The 20602-nt window shown below is 37.2% G+C and overlaps 1 protein-coding gene and 1 pseudogene across 1 annotated transcript in view; both read left to right on the top strand.

Annotated features, from left to right (window-relative positions):
• Positions 1-2438: 2438 nt before the first annotated feature.
• On the top strand, positions 2439-2536 carry LOC123232756 (annotated as a pseudogene).
• A 10821-nt stretch (positions 2537-13357) lies between these two features.
• The window catches only part of SPATC1 (spermatogenesis and centriole associated 1), an 81443-nt gene continuing 74198 nt past the window's right edge, over positions 13358-20602 (top strand). The window contains exon 1 of the mRNA XM_044684741.1: positions 13358-13652. Within this exon, the coding sequence (XP_044540676.1) occupies positions 13358-13652 (295 nt within the window). The remainder of the gene's footprint in view (positions 13653-20602) is intronic.

Below are 20602 nucleotides of genomic sequence, written 5' to 3'. Positions count from 1 at the left end.
GGCAAACCATTATGGCCTGAGGGCCAGCTGCAGCCCCCTTAAATGTTCTATCCAGCTGAGGGACATTATTTCTAATCTGACGAATACAATACAATACAATGAAACTTCGAAAGAGTTGACTTAGAAACAGACTGACAGATGAGCATTTCCTTTCCTTTGGCCCCCTCTTTAAAAAGTTTGCCCATCACTGTCTTACACTGTTTACCAAAATATGGTCAAAATGGATACATGACCTAAATGTAAAGGAAAATATCATAAATAAATTAGAAGAGCATGGAACATATTACCTATCAGATTTATGGATAAGAGAAGAATGGATAAATAAATAAGATATAGAGTATTGTGGGATATAAAATAGATTATTTTGATTGCATTACATTTAAAAGGTTTTATGCAAATAAAACCAATGTAGCCAAGATTAAAAGGACAGCAAAAAATTGGAGGAAAATTTTTTTTAATTTTTTTTAACATTTATTAATATACATTTTTAACATGGTTACCTGATTCATGCTCCTCTTATCCCTTCTTATCCTCTTATCTTCACCACCACCACCCCCGCACTCCCCCCATCCATGGCCGATGCGCATTTTGAGGAAAATTTTTATAACCATTTTCTTGGATTAAGGCCTCATATCTCAAGTCTATTTTATGGAGAACTGAGTCAAATTTATAAGATTATGAGTCATTCCTCAATTGATAAGTAGTCCAAGGATATGAACCAGCAGTTTTGGGAAGAAGAAATCAAAGCTATATATATTATATATATATGCATATATATATAATGTTCTAAATCACTATTGTTTAGAAAAATACAAATTAAAGCAATTCTGAGGTCCCAACTCACACTTATTAGATTGGCTAAAATGATAGAAAGGGGAATTGACAATATTGGAGGAAATATGAAAAAATTGGGACACTAATGCACTATTGGTAGAATTGTAAGCTACTCCAACCAATTTGGAATTATGCCCAAGGAGTTATAAAACTTTGTATACCCTTTGGTCCAGTGATGACACTATTAGATCAGTTTCCTAAGGTGATAAGGGAAAAAGTAAAAGAATTTATATCTTCTAAAATATTTATACTAGCTCTCTTTGTGGTGGTAAAGTACTAGAAAGTGAGAGGATGCCCATCAATTGGGGAATGGCTAAATAAGTTGTGGTATGTGATTGTGATGTGCAATAAGAAGTGATGAGCAGGTTGGTTTTGGAAAAAAACATGGAAAGATTTGCAGGAACTAATACAGAGTGAAATGAGCAGAACCAAGAGAATGTTGTATATAGTAACAGCAATATTGTTCAAAGAGTAATGGTGAATGACTAAGTTATTCTGAATAATATGATCATTCAAATCAATTATGAAGAACTTATGAAGAAAATGCTAGAGAAGAAAATGCTAGAAAAATGCTTAGAGAAGAAAGATCCGACCTATGATTATACGTATACATACAACTACAAATCCATTTCAAATATTGGCCTTCTCTACTGTGGGGTTGAACAGGAGAGAAACAACTGGGAACTGAAAATGTAATTTAAAATATTAAAATTAAAAGCAGTAAAACAACAACAACAACAATAAATCCTACATCCTATCAAAAAGCAAGTCTAGGGAGTACAATGGATCAATCTGTCCAGTGTAACCGTCTGTCCTGAGAAGTGCCTGGCATATGAGTGTCCTGCCCTGCTGGGCCAGTCAGCAGTTGCCCAACAACTGAGTAACAGACCTGGTTTGGTCCAGGAGTAGACTAGTGACTAAGAAAACTGATTGGTCCAGTCCAGCAGCAGATTTACCAATCCACAAGACTCTTGGGACAGCTGAGTGGTATGACAGATAGTGCCAAGCCTGAAGTAAGGAAGACTCATATTCCTGAGTTCAAATCCAGCCTCAGACACTTCCTAGCTATATGACCCTAGAAATGTCACTTCACCCTGTTTACCTCAGTTCCACATCTGTAAAATGAGCTGAAGAAGAAAATGGCAAACCACTCCAGTATCTTTGCCAAGAAAACCTCAGATGGAGTCACAGAGATGATTGAAATGAACAATAAGACATTTAAACTTATGAGGAATAAGTCCAGCTGAGCTGCTTTTCCAGTGGAGATGCCATGACTTTGCTGGGAGCCAAGCCAACCAGGCATGAAACAACTCAACCACCATTGATACCATGCTCTGTAGTGAAGTCCTTAAGAATCCTCCAGACAAAGAAAGGACAAAGAAGCCTTACAATTCCAGAATTGCGAGTTGCATTGACCAGTTAAAGTCCCTATGTGTGTGCTTTAAAATTGTACTATTAAGTTCACATCCACTCTTCTGGTCATGGTCTCTTTGTGTATTTATGGGAGTCTACACCCCCTGGTTTTAGGGGAAATGTTTTGTAACTATTGTCATTGCTATGTCATTTGAGTCATTGCCTTTCTTTGCTAAAGAATTAACTGATGCTTACTTTAACAGCAGATATACTAAAATTAAAATGATGCAGAGAAGGATGGTCTCTATGCTAGGATGACACACAGATTTGTGAAGTGTTCTATAGTTATAACATAAAAATGAATAAATTAATTAAAATTTAAAATTTAAATTTTAAATGAGTAAGCTGAAAAATAATTAACTGAGTCTACTAGCTGATTATTAAGCACACCATTGGGAAAATGAAAAGGAAGGGAGTATTTGTTAAGCACCTACATTAAATGCTTTACAAATATTATCTCACTTAATAATATGATGTTTTAAACAAATTTTGGTGCATGATGGTGATGGAATACTATTGTGCCTTAAGGAATTATGAGCAGGATGATTTCAGAAAGAACTGAAAAGATCTATGTGAACTGATATGGAGTGAAACAAGCAGAACCAAGAGATCATTCTACAGAGAAACTGAAACATTGTGGGATGACCAAATGTGGTACTAACAGCAATACCATGATCCAGGACAATTCTGAAGGACTTATAAAAAAGAACTCTCTCCTCCTCCAGAGAAAGAACTGTGAGAGTAGAAATGCAGATGAAAACATATGATTTATCACTTGTTTATTTGGGTAAATGTTTTGTGTTTTGGTTCTTTAAGATTATTCACTTCAAAAATGAATGTGGAAATATTTTTGCATGATAATATATGTTTAACCCAGGTTGGACTGCTTGTCTGCTCTGGGAGTGGAGAGGGAAGAAGGAGGGAGAAAATATGGATTATATAACTTTGGAAAACATGTGGAAATTTATTAAAATAATTTTTTATCAATATGGTGTTTTATTAGTTAGTGTTAGAAAGATTTTTCAAACCTGCTCCTCTATAGACCCAGAGCTAATATGATTTGGGCAAGTAAGTCCAGAAGGGCTGTTACACATGAGTCTCATCTGGCATATATTCAGGCACCCTTTACATTTGCCAGGATCCTCTATAGAGTTTCTCTAGATCAGGGGTAGGCAACGTATGGCTCTCGAGCCATATCTGGCTCTTTTGAGGGCCAGATATGCTCTTTCTGCAGGAGCCATAAAGTCAATTTTTTTTCAGGCGCTGTTACAGGAGCCGCACTGTGAGCACTGTAGGGCTCTCATGAAATTACATTTTAAAAAATGTGGCGTTTATGGCTCTCATGGCCAAAAAGGTTGCTGACCCCTGCTCTAGATGGTCTTTTTTTGCTACCCTAGTTTGCAAGGATCTGCTGAGAAAAAAAAATAGCATTTTTGTTGTTGTTCTAGACTCCAAGTGGACAGTCAATATTTTCAAGTATGCTTTGTTTACAAGTCATGCCAAGTTCCTTAGAGATAACTTTTCCATAGTTGAATGTAATGATCCATCAGTGTATTATTGCATACATTATGGGATCCAGGCTGCCAGTGCTGGTGGAGTTGGGAGATGAAAAATGACAGGTGGGGAAAATGGCTAATTGGTAGCTGATACCCAAGATAAGTATAGAGAAGTTTTCTTTGATGAATTCAAGTCACCTAGGCTAGGTGAATTTCATTTTCAGGTACTGAAAGAAGGTGTAGATATAACTGCTAAAAGAGCTGGTAGGTATTAACAATGATATTTGAAGTAATTGTAGAGAATGTAAAAGAGGCTGCAGGCCAGGAGGACAACCCTTGCATAACAGCTCAGATAAAGTGCCACTTAATGGCTATGTCAGGTATTACACACAGAGCTAATTCAAACCCCTTAGCTGGATTTTTACCTGTGTGACCACGAATGTGTGCTAATAAGCCAAGTAAATTTGTTGTTCAGTCATTTTTGTTGTGTCCAATTCTTCATGACCCAATTTGGTGTTTTCTTGGCAAAGATACTGGAGTGGTTGCCATTTCCTTCTTCAGCTCATTTTATAATTAAGAAAAACAAGGCAAACAAAATAAAATGACTTCTCCAGGGTTATACAGTAAGTATCTGAGACCAGATTTGAATTCAAGTCTCCTGACTCCAGGCCCAGCAACACTCTATCCATTGTGGCATCTAGCTGTCTCTAATACTCCAAGAAAATACCATCCTTAAACAGATATTTATTGTTCCTACTTATTGTGTCATATGTGGAGTATTAACAAGTCCATAGCAGTTCTCTCTCCCTCTTGGAATTAATTTGTAAATATTTTTCACTTATTATGCACATCTTATATTTTTCCAGTAGAATTTAAATTCTTTGTGGGTAAGGACTGATCCAATTTTGTATTTATATCCCTGGCACCTAGCATAATGCCTATTAATTAGTAGACATTAATATTTGCTTAATTGAATGCCACACTGTTGAAGTTTTTAGTAACACCTTATTGATTCTAGAATAAAATTGAAACTCCTCAGTCAGGTGCCCTCATGGTATAACCCTGGCTTCCATTTTAGACTTATTTTACATTTACTTCTTTTCATCCCTCTGCATTCCAGAGCTCCTCTCACACCAGGTTTCCATGGTAAAAGTGGGCAAAGGTCTGTAAGCCTCTAGCGAGGTGGTGACAAAATTGGATCATGTTAGAAGAACAGAAATGGATGATTTACAGTTGCTACAGGAGAGTTCTAGAGAATAGTCAAGGCCTGCATTGAAGAATCAAATGCAGGAAAATACAATTTTTACATTTTTTACAATACTCAGGAACATCTCTTTGTGTAGGGGAAACAGAATTCTGCAAGGCAATAATAGATTATCCCTGGTCACCCAGAATCAAAGAGAGGAATAATAGTTGGCAGAACTATTCCACTTGGATAGGCAAAGATTCCTAGGATCAAAGGTTACAACAGTCTGATACACAATAGTTACTCAATTCTACTATAGTTATGACATTTTGTTCAGTCACCTTAGTCATGTTCAACTCTTTATTTCTCTATTTGGAGATTTCTAGAGTCATTTCCCATTTCCTTCCCCAGCTCATTTTACAGATGAAGAAACTGAGACAAAAAGAGTTAAGTGACTTGCCCAGGTTACACAACTATTATCTGCCTGAGGCCAGATTTGAACTCAAGAAGATGAGTCTTCTTGATACCAAGCCCAAAATTTTATGCCACCATAAAAAGTGCAATTATAAATATTTTTGTACAAACAGATCCTTTCCCATTTTTTTTTATCTCTTTGGGATACAAATCTAGTAGTGGTATTGCTGGATTAAAAGGCATGCATTCTTTTAAAGTCCTTTGGGAATAATTCCAAATTGCCTTCCAGAATGGTTGGATCATTTCACAACTCCTCCGTCAATGCATTAGTGTCCCAATTTTACCACATCATAGTGGGGGAAATCTTAAGATGAAGACAAAAAAAAAATAGACAAAGAGATCTTGGGCCCATTGAAATACTAGGAAATCTTAAGAAAAAAATCCCATCACTGTATTTCAAAAAATTTCCCAAGAAAGGCTTGAAATTATTCTAAAAAACAAGTGCCACCTTTCAAAAAGAAAGAAGTCATGGACTAGACAAAAAGCTTCAATCCTCTCATATTATTGTTAAAAATGATGACAAGAAAAAATAATTTAAGCTGCAAGATGAAATAACATATCTAACACCACATTGTTCCCCTTTAAAAACTCTTCAATTGCTCCCTCTTGGCTCTAGAATGAAATTAAATACTTCATCTTAGTATATAAAGTCCTTTTTTACCTAGCTCTAACCTAATTTTCTCTGTTTGCCTCCTATTATTTGGTTAAAATAACCTATGTGCAATTTTCCAAACATGGCAGCCCACTTTCTTCCATTGGGTTTTTGTGCTGGCTCTTGTTCCTCATGCCTGGTATAAAGGTATGGGGTACATAGAATGCACTCTTTCCTTACCTCTGCTTCATAGAATCAATCCTTAAAAGGTCAGCAAACCTTTTCTAACTTCCCCTAGTTGTTAGTGTCCTCTTCCCTTTCTCATCTTTGGATAGCCCCCAATAATCCTGAACCAATTGGTAATTGGGAAGAAAGAGAGGTAAAAGGTGAGTAAGGTTACACTGAGTAATTGGCTCTGCCAATGTCAATAGTAGTCAATAGGAGATATACTTTGTCATCTCAAAGTGTAAGTCTTTTAATAATGTGACACATATTTCTATGGAGTTCTTCTGCCGAAGTTTCCAAGGGAGGTCCAATGCATATTACCTGATATTACCCCTAGAGACTCATTCCCATACTATGTGCCCCCTAGTTTGTAACCTCCAAGTAAACTCTCACTACACCAAAATAGAATAAAAGTGAGAAAATAAATGGCACATAATTAACATAACTCCAATTTGACTTATACTGTATAAGCAGATTTTTTGTTTATTTTTCCATATTAGTCACATCGTAAAAGAAAACACAGACAAAATACAAACCAACAAGAAAATTAAAAAAAAACTAGCATGCTTTTATCTGCATTCAGATTCTATCAGTTCTTTCTCTAGAGGTAGGTAGTATTTTTCATCATAGATCCATGTTAGCGTGTAATTAGGATTTGCTCCCTAAAACTCTCTTTCCCAGCTTCCCAGCTTCATTCTCACATTATATACTAATGTGGGGAAGATAAAAGTTTTGTGTAGCTCTGCCCTCTCTCTCTTTTCCTGGTAATATGGTTGTGGAGGTTGTGGGGAGAGCCAGGCAGGAGAATTTTACTCACGTGGTCATTCTTAAGTTTTGTACTTCTATTTCTTCTTCTTCAAGTGATTACTAATAAATCTTATAAAATATAATACTTGGAGTTATTGGATATTAATTTAAATTTTACATTGCCAAACCTATGGCATGTGTCAGAGGGGGCTGCTCCCCTCCCCTTCTCCACCATGGCCGAGGACATTTTTTCACATGACCTGCCCCTCTGCCCAGCAGGCCAATGGGAGCATTTCCTCCCTCCCCTTTCTGGGGCAAGGGGGTGGGGCAGGGGATCACATGTGACTGCAGTTTGGGCACTTGGTCTCTAAAAGGTTTGCCATCACTGTCATAGTGATTCCTTCAGAATTTGTCTTGGGTACTTGTAATGCTAAATAGTTGATTCACAGTTGATCATTGTATGATATTTTGTTGCCATGTACAGGGTTCTCCTGGTTCTGCTCACTTCACTCTGCATCAGTTCATGTCTTTCCAGGTTTTTCTGAAATTATCCTGTTCATCATTTCTTATACCACAATAGTATTCTAGCACAATCATATATCACAACTTGTGATATTCCCCAGTTGGTGGGCATTCCCTCAATTTTCAATATCTTGGAACCACAAAAAAAAGCTGCTATATTTTTTAACATGTAGGTCCTTTTTAAAAAAAAATCTCTTTGGGATACAGACCCAGTAGTGATGTTGCTGAGTCACAATTTTATAGTATTTTGGGCATAGTTCCAAATTGTTCTCCAGAATGGTTGAATCAGTTCACAACTCCACCAATGTCTTAATTTTCCCACATATCTTCCAACATTTGTCATTTTATCATATTAGTTGTTAGGTGATATTTAAAGCTATTTTAATTTATATTTCTCTAATCCATAGAGGTTTAGAACATTTTTATATGGCTATAGATAATTTTTATTTCTTCTTCTGAAAATTACCTTTTCATATCCTTTGACCATTATCATATTCTTAGGAACTTGACTCAGTTCTCTATATATTTGAAAGATGAGGCCTTTATCAAAGAAAATTGTAAAAATGTTTTCCATTTCATGCAAAACCTTTTAAATTTAATATAATGAAAACTTTTCATTTTATATCCTGTAACATTTTCTAGTTCTTGCCTGGTAATAAATTCTTCCTTTATCCATAGGTCTGACAGGTAAACTAATCCATGCTCCCCTAATTTGCTTAGGGTATCGCCAGTTATATCTAAATCATGTACCCATTTTGACTTTATCTTGGTATATGATATGAGGTACTAGTCCAGATTTAGTTTCTGCCACACTCCTGTTATGATTAAAAACCCTGGAGACTATATATTAATTTATAATTGTTTATTAGTAAAAGTTGGAGAGAGAGGGAGAGAGATAAAAAGAGAGAGATAGAGAGATAAAAACAGAGAGACAGAGGGAAAGGGAGGGAGAGAGATCACCAGGCCACCTTACTTGAGGTCCAAGCAACTACAAGCAGCAGTGGGCCAAGATCACTCAGTGAGATAAGGCCCATCTATGCCTGCCTAGGAGTAAATGCTTCTCCTTGCTGGTTTTTAAAGCCAGGCTTTTCCCTCCTACTCTGAGTCTCTGATTGGAGTTGCTTAACTTCAGTCCCAGTCCCTAGTCCTGGCATCCTCACTTCTGGACATTTTGCTCTTGGATTTTTGCCAGCCACCCTGCTAGAACACCATATTGACACGTGTGCTCATCCACTCAAAAGTGGGGCTGGTAATAAGAATTGGTTTTCATACTGATTGAGTACAATTTATATTAAATTCTCACATTATTTTCCAGTTTTACCAGCAATTTTTGTCAAATTGTTATTTCTTGCCCCCAAAATTTGGATTTGAGGGTTTATCAAACACTAGATTACTATGGTGTTTCCTACAGTGTATTGTGTATTTACTGTATTCCACTGATTCACCATTCTATTTCTTAGCCAGTACCAGATTGTTTTGTAATACAGTTTGAGATCTGGTACAGCTAAGCCACCTTCCTTCACATTTTATTGATTCCCTTGATATTCTTGACATTTTGTTCTTCTACATGAATTTCACTATTTTTTCCCTAGCTCTATAAAGCATTTCTAGGTAGTTTGATTGATATGGAATTGAATAAGTATATTAATTTAGGTTGAATTTTCATTTTTATTACATTGCCTTGGCCTATTCAGGAGGAATTAATTTTTCCCCATTTGTTTAGATTTGACTTTGTGTAAAAAGTGTTTTGTAATTAATATTGTTCCTAGGTTTGTCTTGGCAGGCAGACTCCCAAGCATTTAATCTTACTTGCAGTTATTTTGAATGGAATTTCTCTTTTCTATCTTTTGCTGACGTGACAAATATTTTTTGGTCTATCCGAAATAAAACAAAATGGCAAAGCTCCAAGACAGTAACAGATTTATTGCGAGAGACTGAAAAGCAGGGTCATTATGTTTCCTCCAACCTAAGACAATTTCTCTACAACATTCAAGATCCCGCCCCAAAAGTCAACCACCAGCCCTCGGATAGTTGGAAAAAAAAAGGAAAAATATTTTTATAAGGCATCTTTCTGGCCTAATATGGTCAAGCCTTCCCCTTAACCTGTAGACTTAATCACACTCATCAAAAAATACTTGCCAATCTTCTTTTATGGACTAGGAACCTGAGGCCCTAGTTTTCTATCACACAGCTAGTTAATAAGTAAAGACAAAACTGGATTCCGGGTCTCCTTTAAAAAAAAATTAACACTTACCTTCTGTCTTGGAATTGATACTGTCAACCTGAAAAAACAAAGCAGAGAACGACCAAAGCATTTACAAAAGAACACATATCTTTAATCAGGACGAGGGAGACAATGCTCTTATAGCTACCACACAGAATCAAGCTCCCACTGAACTGTAGAACTCAGGGTCCAGCACTTTGGCTGCTCTGCCTTCTAGCTGCCTCTCATATTTCCTGACTTAGTTGAACTTGCAGATTCTCTAAGTAGCTACTGCTTAGTTGATCACATATCTCTATTTGGAATCATGCCCCAAAATAAACATAATGCCTTGTTTTCAAGCTTGGGTTAAAATAATAAGTTGTTGACTTAATATAGTCCTTGGAAATATTATTGTTCTCTGTATTCCTCCTGTGCTGGCTAATTAGAAGCCACATAATTCTAGAAGTATACCCAAGTGTCCCCTCTATTATATATCCAAGAAAAATTCACCCAGAGAAGGTGCCAGTCTGCAGAAGTTATCCTACATGTAGAATATGTACCTGAGTAATTCTCTGTGTTGGGCCTGGTATCTGAAGCTCTGGCTCTTTTGGCATTTGGTTTGGTTCTTCAGCTTTAGACAAAATACTACTAGATTTTGCCCAATAGTTCCAGCTTTTTTGTGCTTAGATGATGTAAGCATTAGGCTTTTCCCAGAGTTCCCTGACTATTCCTCATATGAAATCATTTTGAGTGATTTCCCAAAATATGGGACCTCCAATCTGTACACAATATTTCAGGTAGGCTCTGACCATGGCAGTGTAGGGTGGGACTCTCCTCCCTTCCTGGAGTCTGGACTCTATGAGACAGGTGAAAAGAAGAAAAAGGACAAGGATTTGCATGAGAGAGGCAAAGAGTTGCAAAAATGGAAATTTAGAATGATAAAGGAGAACAGATGTTGACATCACGTTTGGGGGAATTTTAGAGAACTTGAGAATAAAAAGAACTCAAGGGGGCAGCTGGGTAGCTCAGTGGATTGAGAGCCAGGCCTAGAGATGGGAGGTCCTAGGTTCAAATCTGGCCTCAGACACTTCCCAGCTGTGTGACCCTGGGCAAGTCATTTGACCCCCATTGCCCACCCTTACCACTCTTCTGCCTTGGAGCCAATACACAGTATTGACTCCAAGATGGAAGATAAGGGTTTAAAAAAAAAAAGAACTCAAATACAAGGAAAATTAAGTGAAGGACAATGGGGGGATGAGTAGAGAAGATGGAAAAGGACTCAAGGAAAGTTGTTAGGATAAAAGCAAAGATCAGTTTGCTTAACAAGTGCTTATGTTTAAGATAAATCACTGATGCTAAAGAAGTGGGAAAAGGAAAGAATGTTCTGAAGGGGAGAAACCCTGAAGCAGTTGCTAAGATCAGCCAGGAGGCAGCTGGCCCAGAGAAATACTGGTAAGACCAATAAAAGATCTTACTTCCCAAACAGAGAGAACAAGAGATCATTTTGCAGTGACCATAGAATGCTTGATAATTTGTCTTTCTGCTATGGCCAAATAATGTTATCTCTGTTTAAAGTACAGGTTAGAGTTCCTTCTAGAAGAAAAGGTAAAAGGATTTGGAGAGTGCCTCTCTGATCTCCAGATTTTCAGGGAGAAGTGTTCCTGAAGGAAATCTGTGGCAAATCCCAAATGCCACACTAAGATTCCCCTTGACTTTAAATTCAAGCCTCCAGTATCCCTGAATTTGCTACTCTACAAATTATCAAATCATCTGGCTTCTCATCTTGTGCAAAAAGAACAATTTATTTAACAATAAATAATACATGGACATCAGCTTCATTCCAATCATAAAACTGATTTATTTAACCAAATCGCACTGATCCCTCAGACCTGATTATGTGGGCTAGGCAGGAGAGAAGCTCAGCCTTTTGCCCAGATACTGGTCTGGGTCTAGACTCTAGAGCATTCCATTTTTTCAGGAGAATGAGTTTTGTTGTGGGAAAGCAAATGCTGGTTTTTGCTCATAGAATTATAGCTCAGATGCCTTCATTTTAAGGCATGAAAGTATTTATTCAAGGATATAACAGATAATGTACCCAAGGCAACAAGAAAGACTCAAGGTGATGGAAAATGCCCAAGGCAATGGAAAATGTCTAGGGGATGGAAATGCCTCAATTCCCAGGTTTTCTGCATTTTTATTATGCATCTGGGGCTATTTGTCCTCTTCCCCTCCTGGGAGTTCTCCACCCTCCTTCAGGTCCCATTCCAAAGGAAGGGGGCAAGGAAGGGGTACTAAGATCCCTGATGCACCTAGGTGCTATTTCTTCCCACATGCTGTCAAGCAACAGTCAAGGTTGTTTTAGGGCAGTGATGACAAACCTTTTAGAGACCAAGTGCCCAAAATGCTACTCTCATGCTGCATATGAGCAGGCGATGAGAGAAATGTCCTCAGGTGCAGTGGAGAAGGGGAAGGGAGTAGATCCCTCCCTGTGCCAGAGGTTCGCCAGCATGGTTTTAGGGTCTCAGTCTTAAACTCTTAACAAAAGGTGATCAAGTTATAATGATCTACAATTTAGCTCAGGTACTGGTGCTACCCTTTTCCCCTTAACAAGACAAGCTCTTCAGCTGGAAGCAGCTGGGGAAGCCCAGGAATCCTAATATCTACTAACTAGTAAAAAGTGTAATATCTAAAAGCACTATTATGGAAAAAAGCATTTCTAGGATTTTAAAGCACCATTTCCCATGGCCAACCCTCATCACCAACCCCCTCCCTACCATTGTGAGATCTGGGAAGAATCCTTGGCTCACATTCTTCCAACTAGTCTTTTCTCTCCAAGTAGATCCTTTCTCCCCAACCTGGACCTCTTCCTGCTAGTTGACCATCCTGAACTTCCTAGGGAATGTCTAAGGGATGTGTTCAGGGTCCATGTTCCAAAAAAGAATGCAGAGACAGGGAAGGGTCCCTTTCCATAGCCCTAGCACTACTTGGACTCACAAAGTTGCCGTTCTACATGGCTGATGATTACGATGTGGGGTGAGGAGTGAAGTCCTCTAGTGGAAGAGCTCTAAAATAAAGGAGACAGAGAAGGTGAGGACCTGGATCCAGGAGAAGGCCCTGAAGAAGTCAGAGGCCCTGGTGATAGAAATCTAGTAGAAGACAAACGATGTTGAGTATCTGGCATCTAGACAAAGGTGAGACTGAGGTCTTGAATCCAAAAGAGACATCCAGGGGGCCCTGGAGAAGATATCAGAAGCTATGGAGAAGACCCAGAAGATATAATTTGTATGGAATGTGCAGGGTTCCATATCAGGCCTGATGTCTGAGATTCTGGTTTCTTTCTAACACTTAGTTTATGGTCTAAGGCTCCAGATGGCCCAGCTTTGCCAAAATTCCTTAGTTTTCTAGTTTTCGGTTTTTGATGTTTGAGGCCTGATTGGACTGGAGCAGTATTAGCCCCTTTACTTGACAATCCCAACAACTTATTAGGTCAGAGACATGAAGAGGGGAGGTTACCATAGCAAGAAAGGTGGGGTCTTCCTAGGTCTCTAGGACTCTCCCTCCAGATGAAGTCAGTTGGAGTCTAGGGTAGGGAGGGGCTAGAGTGGGGTGCCTCTGACCTCATAATAACCCTGGAGTCCTGCATAGCCACCATTGCCTGCTCCTCTATGCCTCCCAACAGCCCGGGGCTAAGGCCCCGGCCCCCTGGGCGCAGCCACAGCACTATTTCTATTCCAATTCCTCGGACCATGTCACTCCTCAGCAACTACGAAGGGCTGAGGCATCAGATTGAGAGGCTGGTTCGGGAAAACGAGGAGCTGAAGAAGCTGGTGAGATTGATTCGAGAGAACCATGAGCTGAAGTCAGCCATAAAAACCCAGGCAGGTGCCATGGGCATCAGTGGGCTCACCTCCATGCTTGGCGACGGGACGACTAGCTCTTCCTCTCGGACACCTGATCGTAGTAAGAGGGTTGAAATTATAGAGCTGGGTATATACAGTAGGTGGGTGGCTCAGGAGGCCAGGGTGATTTTTTTCCCTCCTGTGGCAAGATGATATAAAAACAAATAAGAGATTTTTATTTAAAAGGCACCCTAAAATAAGAGACAGTAGAAAGGTGGTCTGGTTACAGAAGAGATAGCAAGACCTAGGTAGAGAAAGAGGGATAGGATTTCAAATCTCAGGTCTCCTATTGAAAATTAAGGAAATGGACCTCAACTCTTTCTCCTGTAGAAGAGGAGGATTCTCCTTCTGACATACTCCTAATGTACCATATTCTCTTACGTGAACCTCTAGAAGGACTTTCTCAACCTTTCTTGGCTTTAAAATTCTTCACTTCCATTCTCTCCTGGCCCTATGTTTTCGATTCTACCATACTCCTAGGACATTCCCACTCAGTACTTTCCCAAGCTCTTTCCACTCTACAAAGTTCATCCACAATTGACACCCACCATAGTCCTAGGATACTCCCACTCAGTACTTTCCCAAGCTCTTTCCACTCTACAAAGTTCATCCACAATTGACACCCACCATAGTCCTAGGATATTCCCACTCAGTGCTTTCCCAAGCTCTATTCCACTCTACAAAGTTAAATCCACAATTGACACACTTACCTAGTTCTTCCAGCTAGTGAAGGATCCCCATCACTGACCCTTGAAGTCACTTTATTACTCATCTCTAAATGACCTGTCTCCCTCCCATTATATGTCCCTGAATAGATTCCTCATTATCACTCGTGTCTTAGTATATTCCACCATCATTCACCCTTCATCATACCTATTAGTCTCCTCAGTCTCAATCACTCCTTCCTCACAGTCCTCATCAGTTCCTCCATCACCCTTCTCAGAGTCACTCCAATATTTATCACTTAATGCCAATGTCAGCCATCACTCACCCTTCATGGTATTCACCACTGTCCTGATTTTCCTTTAACTTGCCCTTCATTATTCCCATCCACCCCATCCCAAAATCACTCACCTCCAAATCATCCCAGTCACCCTTTCATTCACCTTTATATTTTCTTTTGTGACTCACAAATCAGGCTATCCCATCCTTCATCCTCTTTTTCAAAAGTATTTGTTCTTATAAACTTGATAATGCTTTCTCCATATACAAATAAAAGAAAGTATTGAATCTTTGAATAAAACTATTAGATAGGAACTTGATACATTTTGATTTAAAAATAGATAGCTAGGAGGATCTAGCCAACAATAACAATTTCTTCTATGCATCCTTCCAAATGTTTTGCTGTCTATTTTCATAAAGCTTTGCTACTATTGTTAATTTTTAATAGTTATAGCATCATGAATCTGGGGGCAGATAGGTGGTCCAGCAGATAGAGTGGCAGACCTGGAGTTAAGAAGACTCACCTTCTTGAATTCAAATCTGACCTCAGATAATTACTAGCTATATGACCCTGGACAAGTCACTTAACCCAATTTGCCTCATTTTCTTCATCTGTAAAATAAATTGGAGCAGGAAATGGCAAACTGCTCCAGTATTTTTATAAGAAAACCCAAATGAAGTCACGAGGAGTCTGACTAAAAAAGGACTAAACAAAAACAGTAAGCATATATGTTATTTTTTTCCTAATATATCACTTGGCATAAGTCATTTCTTTATGCTTTTCATACATCATTTTAAAGTCATAATTTCACTATATGTATGTATGTATACATATATATGCATATATATATATATTCCATACACTACTATCGAACAAGTCCCTTACCTTCAAGGCACAAAAATTGTTCTTTATATTGATATATTTTTGTTGGACAAGATCCTTCTCAGAGACTCAGTTTCTCCCCTGTAAAATGAGGGCATTGGACTAGATGACCACCAATTTTTAAAAATTTTCTTTATTTTATTCCAGTAACAAATCTACACATAAATTTTCCAAGGTAACATGATTTGTGTTGTCTCCCTCCCCTCTTCCCTCCCCACTACTGGGGTTGATAAGCAATTCCACTGGGTTTTATATGTATTATCACTCAAAACCTATTTTTTTTGTAAAAGTGTAATCTTTTAAAACCAAAACTCCAAATCCTATAGTCCTATAATAAGTGAGAAATCATATGTTTTCTTCTTCATTTCTACTCCAACAGTTCTTTCTCTTGATGTGGGTAGCATTCTTTCTCATAAGTCCATCAGAATTGTCCTGGATCATTGTATTGCTGTTAGTACCGAAGTCTACTACATTTGATCATCCCACAATGTTTCAGTTACTGCGTATAATGTTCTCCTGGTTCTACTTATTTCACTGCATCAGTTCATATAGTCCTTCTAGTTCTTATAGAAATCAACCATTTTATTATTTCTTAGAGTATAATAGCATTCTATCACCATCATATACCACAATTTGTTCAGCCATTTCCCAATCAAGGGACAACCCCTCAGTTTCCAATTTTTTTCCCACCACAAAAAGCACAGCTATTAATATTTTTGTACAAACATATCCATCCCCCTTTTTTTTTACCTCTTTGGGATACAGACCTAGTAATGGCATTGCTGGATCAAAAGGCATGCATTCTTTTAAAACTCTTTGGCATAATTCCAAATTGCCTTCCAGAATGGTGAATTCACTTCACAACTCCATCAGCAATGCATTAGTGTCCCAGTTTTGACACACCCCTCCCAACATTTATTATTTTCCTTTACTGTCATATTGGCCAATCTGGAAGGTGTAAGGTAGTACCTCAGAGTTGTTTTGATTTGCATTTCTCTAATCAGGAGGGATTTAGAACATTTTTTTCATATGATTATTGATAGCTTTGATTTCTTCCTCTTAGAACTGCCTGTTCATATCCCTTGAACATTTGTCAACTGGGGAATGGCTTGATTTCTTCTAAATTTGACTTAGTTCTTTATATATTTGAGAACTTGGACCTTTGTCAGAGAAATTTGTTATAAATTTTTTCCTCCACTTTGTTGCTTTCCTTCTAAAATCTGTGTTGCCTTGGTACAATTGCAACAGTTCAAAAACCTTTTAATTTAATATAATAGAAATTATTCATTTTACATCTTATAATGTTCTCTATTTCTTGTTTGATCTTAAATTCTTCCCTTCTCCATAGATATGAAAGGTAGACTATTCTATGTTCAATGAATTTATTTATAATATCTCTCTTTATGTTTGTCATATACCCATTTTGAACTTATCTTGGCAAAGGTTGTGAGATGTTGATCTAAACCTAATTTTTCCCTTACTGTTTCCAGTTTTCCCAACAGTTTTTGTCAAATAGTGAGTTCTTTATCCTACAAGCTGGGATCTTTGGGTTTATCAAACACTAGATTGCTGAGGTCATTTTACCCCTAGTCTATTTCATTGATCTGCCCTTCTGTCCCTTAGCCAGTACCAGATTGTTTTGATGATCACTGCTTTATAGTTCAGCTTAAGATCTGGTATTACTAGGCTACCATCCTTCACATTTTTTTCATTAGTTGTCTTGATATTCTTGATCGTTTGTTCTTCCAGACGAATTTTGTTATTATTTTTTCTAATTCTGCAAAATAGGTTTTTTTGGTAATTTGATAGGTATGGCACTGAATAAGTAAATTAATTTAGATAGTATCATCATTTTTATTATATTAACTCGGGTTACCCATGAGCAATTAATGTTTTTCAAATTGTCTAGAACTAGTTTTATTTGTGTAAAAATGTTTCATAATTATGTTCATATAATTCCTATTTTTGTCTTAGCAGATAAATTCCCAAATATTTTATATTATCTAGCATGATTTTAAATGGAGTTTCTCTTTTTAACGCTTGCTGTTGATATTTGTTGGAAATATATAGAAATGCTGATGACATGTGGACTTATTTTGTATCCTGCAACTTTGCTAATGTTATTCTTTCAACTAGCTTTTTAGTTGATTTTCTAGGATTCTCTAAGTAAATCATCATATCATCTACAAAGAGTTTTAGTTTAACTTCCTCATTGCCTACTTTACTTTATTATTATTTTTAAATCCTTATCTTCCATCTTAGAATCAATACTGTGTAGTGGTTCTAAGGCAGAAGAGTGGTAAGGGCTAGGCAATGGGGGGGTTAAGTGACTTGCCGAAGATCACATAGCTAGGAAGTTTCTGAGGTCAAATTTGAACCCAGGACCTCCCATATCTGGGCCTGGCTCTCAATCCACTGAGCCACCTACTTGCCCACCTCATTGCCTACTTTAATTCCTTCAGTTTCTTTTTCTTCTCTAAATGCTACCACTAGTATTTCTAATACTATATTAAATAATAGTGGTGATAATGACTATCGTGATCTTACTGGAAAAGCTTTTCTAACATATGCCCATTGCAAATACTTGCTGATGGTTTTAAATAGATAATACTTATTATTTTGAGGAAAAGCCCTTTTGTTCTATGCTTTCTAGTGTTATATTTTGTCAAAGGCTTTTTCTGCATCTATTGAGATAACCATTCTGTTACTCTGATTATTGATATGGTCAATTATGCTGATAGTTTTCCTAATATTAAACCAGTTTTGCATTCCTGGTATAAATCCCATCTGGTCATAGTGAATAATCCTTGTGATATATTGCTGTAATCTCTTTGCTAGTATTTTATTTAAGATTTTTTCATCTATGTTCATTAAGGATATTAGTCTATAATTTTCTTTCTCTGTTTTTGGTCTTCCTGACTTAGGTATCAATATCATATTTGTGTCAGAAAAAAGAAATTGGTAAGACTCTTCCTTTGCTTATTTTGTCAAATAATCTGTATAGCATTGGAATTAATTGTTGAATAAAATTCACTTGTGAATCCATTTGTCCCTGGGGATTTTTCCCTAGGGAGTTCATTGATGGCTTGTTCAATTTCTTTTTAGGAGATGGGATTATTTTTAAGTATTGTATTTCCTCTTTTGTTAATCTAGGCAATTTATTTTTTGTAAATGTTCATCCATTTCACCTAGGTTGTCAGATTTATTATCATATAATTGAGCAAAATAGCTTCTAATAATTGCCTTAATTTCTCCTTCATTAGAGATGAAATCGCCTTTTCATTTTTGATACTGGTAATTTGATTTTCTTCTTTCTTGTTTTTAATCAAATTAAACAATACTTTATCTGCTTTTTTATAGAACCAGCTCCTAGTATTATTTATTAGTTCAATAGTTCTTTTACTTTCAATTTTATTAATTTCTCCTTTAATTTTTTATATTTCCAATTTAGTCTTTAACTGGGAATTTTTAATTTGTTCTTTTTCTAGTTTTTTTAGTTGCACGCCCAATTCATTGATATCCTTTTTCTCTATTTTGTTGATATGAGGACTCAGGCATATAAATTTTCCCTGGAGTACTGCTTTGGTTATATTCCATATATTTTGATATGTTTTCTCCTCATTATCATTCTCTTCAATGAAATCAGGGATTGTTTCTATGATTTGTTCTTTGACCCACCAGTGCTGAAGAATTAGATTATTTAGTTTCCAATTAATTTTTAGTTTACTTCTCCATGAACCCTTATTGATCATAATTTTATTGCATTATGATCAAAAAGTTGCATTTATTTCTGTTTTTCTGTTTTGGGTTGTGATGTTTTTATGCCCTAGTACATGGTCAGTCTTTGTATATGTACCATGTGCTGCTGAAAAGAAGGTATATTCCTTTTTATCCCTATTCAGTTTTCTCCAGATGTCTATTAACTCTAACTTTTCTAACATTTCATTCACTTCCCTTCTTTATTTTTTGGGGGGTTAGATTTATCTAGTTCTGATAGAGGAAGGTTGAGGTCCCTCACTAGTATAGTTTTACTATCTATTTCCTCCTTGAGCTCCTTTAATTTCTCCCTTAAAAGTCTGGATGCTAGGGGCAGCTGGGTAGCTCAGTGGAGTGAGAGTCAGGCCTAGAGACAGGAGGTCCTAGGTTCAAACCCGGCCTCAGCCACTTCCCAGCTGTGTGACCCTGGGCAAGTCACTTGACCCCCATTGCCTACCCTTACCAATCTTCCACCTATGAGACAATACACCGAAGTACAAGGGTTTAAAAAAAAATCTGGATGCTATACCATTTGATATATATATGTTGAGTACTGATATTTCTTCATTATCTATACTGCCTTTTATCAAGATGCAATTACTTTTCTTATCTCTTTGAGCCAATTCTATTTTTGCTTTAGTTTTATCTGAGGTCGTGATTGCTACTCCTGCCTTCTTTTTCTCAGTTGAAGCCCAACAGATTCTGCTCTAGCCTCTTAACTTTACTCTATGTGTGTCTACTCCCTCATGTGTTTTTCTTTAAAAAACATATAGTAGGATTTTAGTTTGTAACCCACTCTGCTATCCACTTTTATGGGTAAGTTCATCCCATTCACATTCAAAGTTATGATTACCATCTGCATAGTCCCTTCCATCTTGATTTCTTCTCTTAATCCTGTTCTTTCTCCCTCTTTCCCTGCACATCGGTGTTTTGCTTTTAAACACTGCCCCTTTCCTTCTTCCTTATTGTACTACCCTTCCCACCACTTCCTTTTTTATTCCCCTCCTACTTCTCTATAGGGTCTTTTAATCACCGCCTCCCCCAAACTTTTCCCTGCCTCATATTATTCCCCTCAGCACACATACTTTTTATTCCCCTTCTACTTCTCTAGAGGGTGATAGGATTCTATATGCTAATGAATCTGGCTGGTCTTCCCTCTATGAACCAATTCCAGTGAAAGTAAGATTTAAATATTGCCCATAATCACCCTCATTCTACCCTCCTTGTAATAGTATTTTACTCCCCACCATATGCCTCTTTTTGTGATATAATTTACCCCATTTTACTTCTTCCTTTCCATTTCTTTTAGTACAATCCTCTTTTTCTTTTAACCCTAGGTTTTTTTTACATATCATCCTAAAGAGCTTAATACCACACCTCTGTCTATGTATACTTCTTCTAACTACTATGATAATGATAAAAAGTTTTAA

Source organism: Gracilinanus agilis, chromosome 1 (genome assembly GCF_016433145.1).
Source record: "Gracilinanus agilis isolate LMUSP501 chromosome 1, AgileGrace, whole genome shotgun sequence".
Taxonomy (NCBI): Eukaryota; Metazoa; Chordata; class Mammalia; order Didelphimorphia; family Didelphidae; genus Gracilinanus; species Gracilinanus agilis.
The sequence above is the reverse complement of the archived record's forward strand: the minus strand, read 5'-3'. Positions and strand labels throughout refer to the sequence as shown.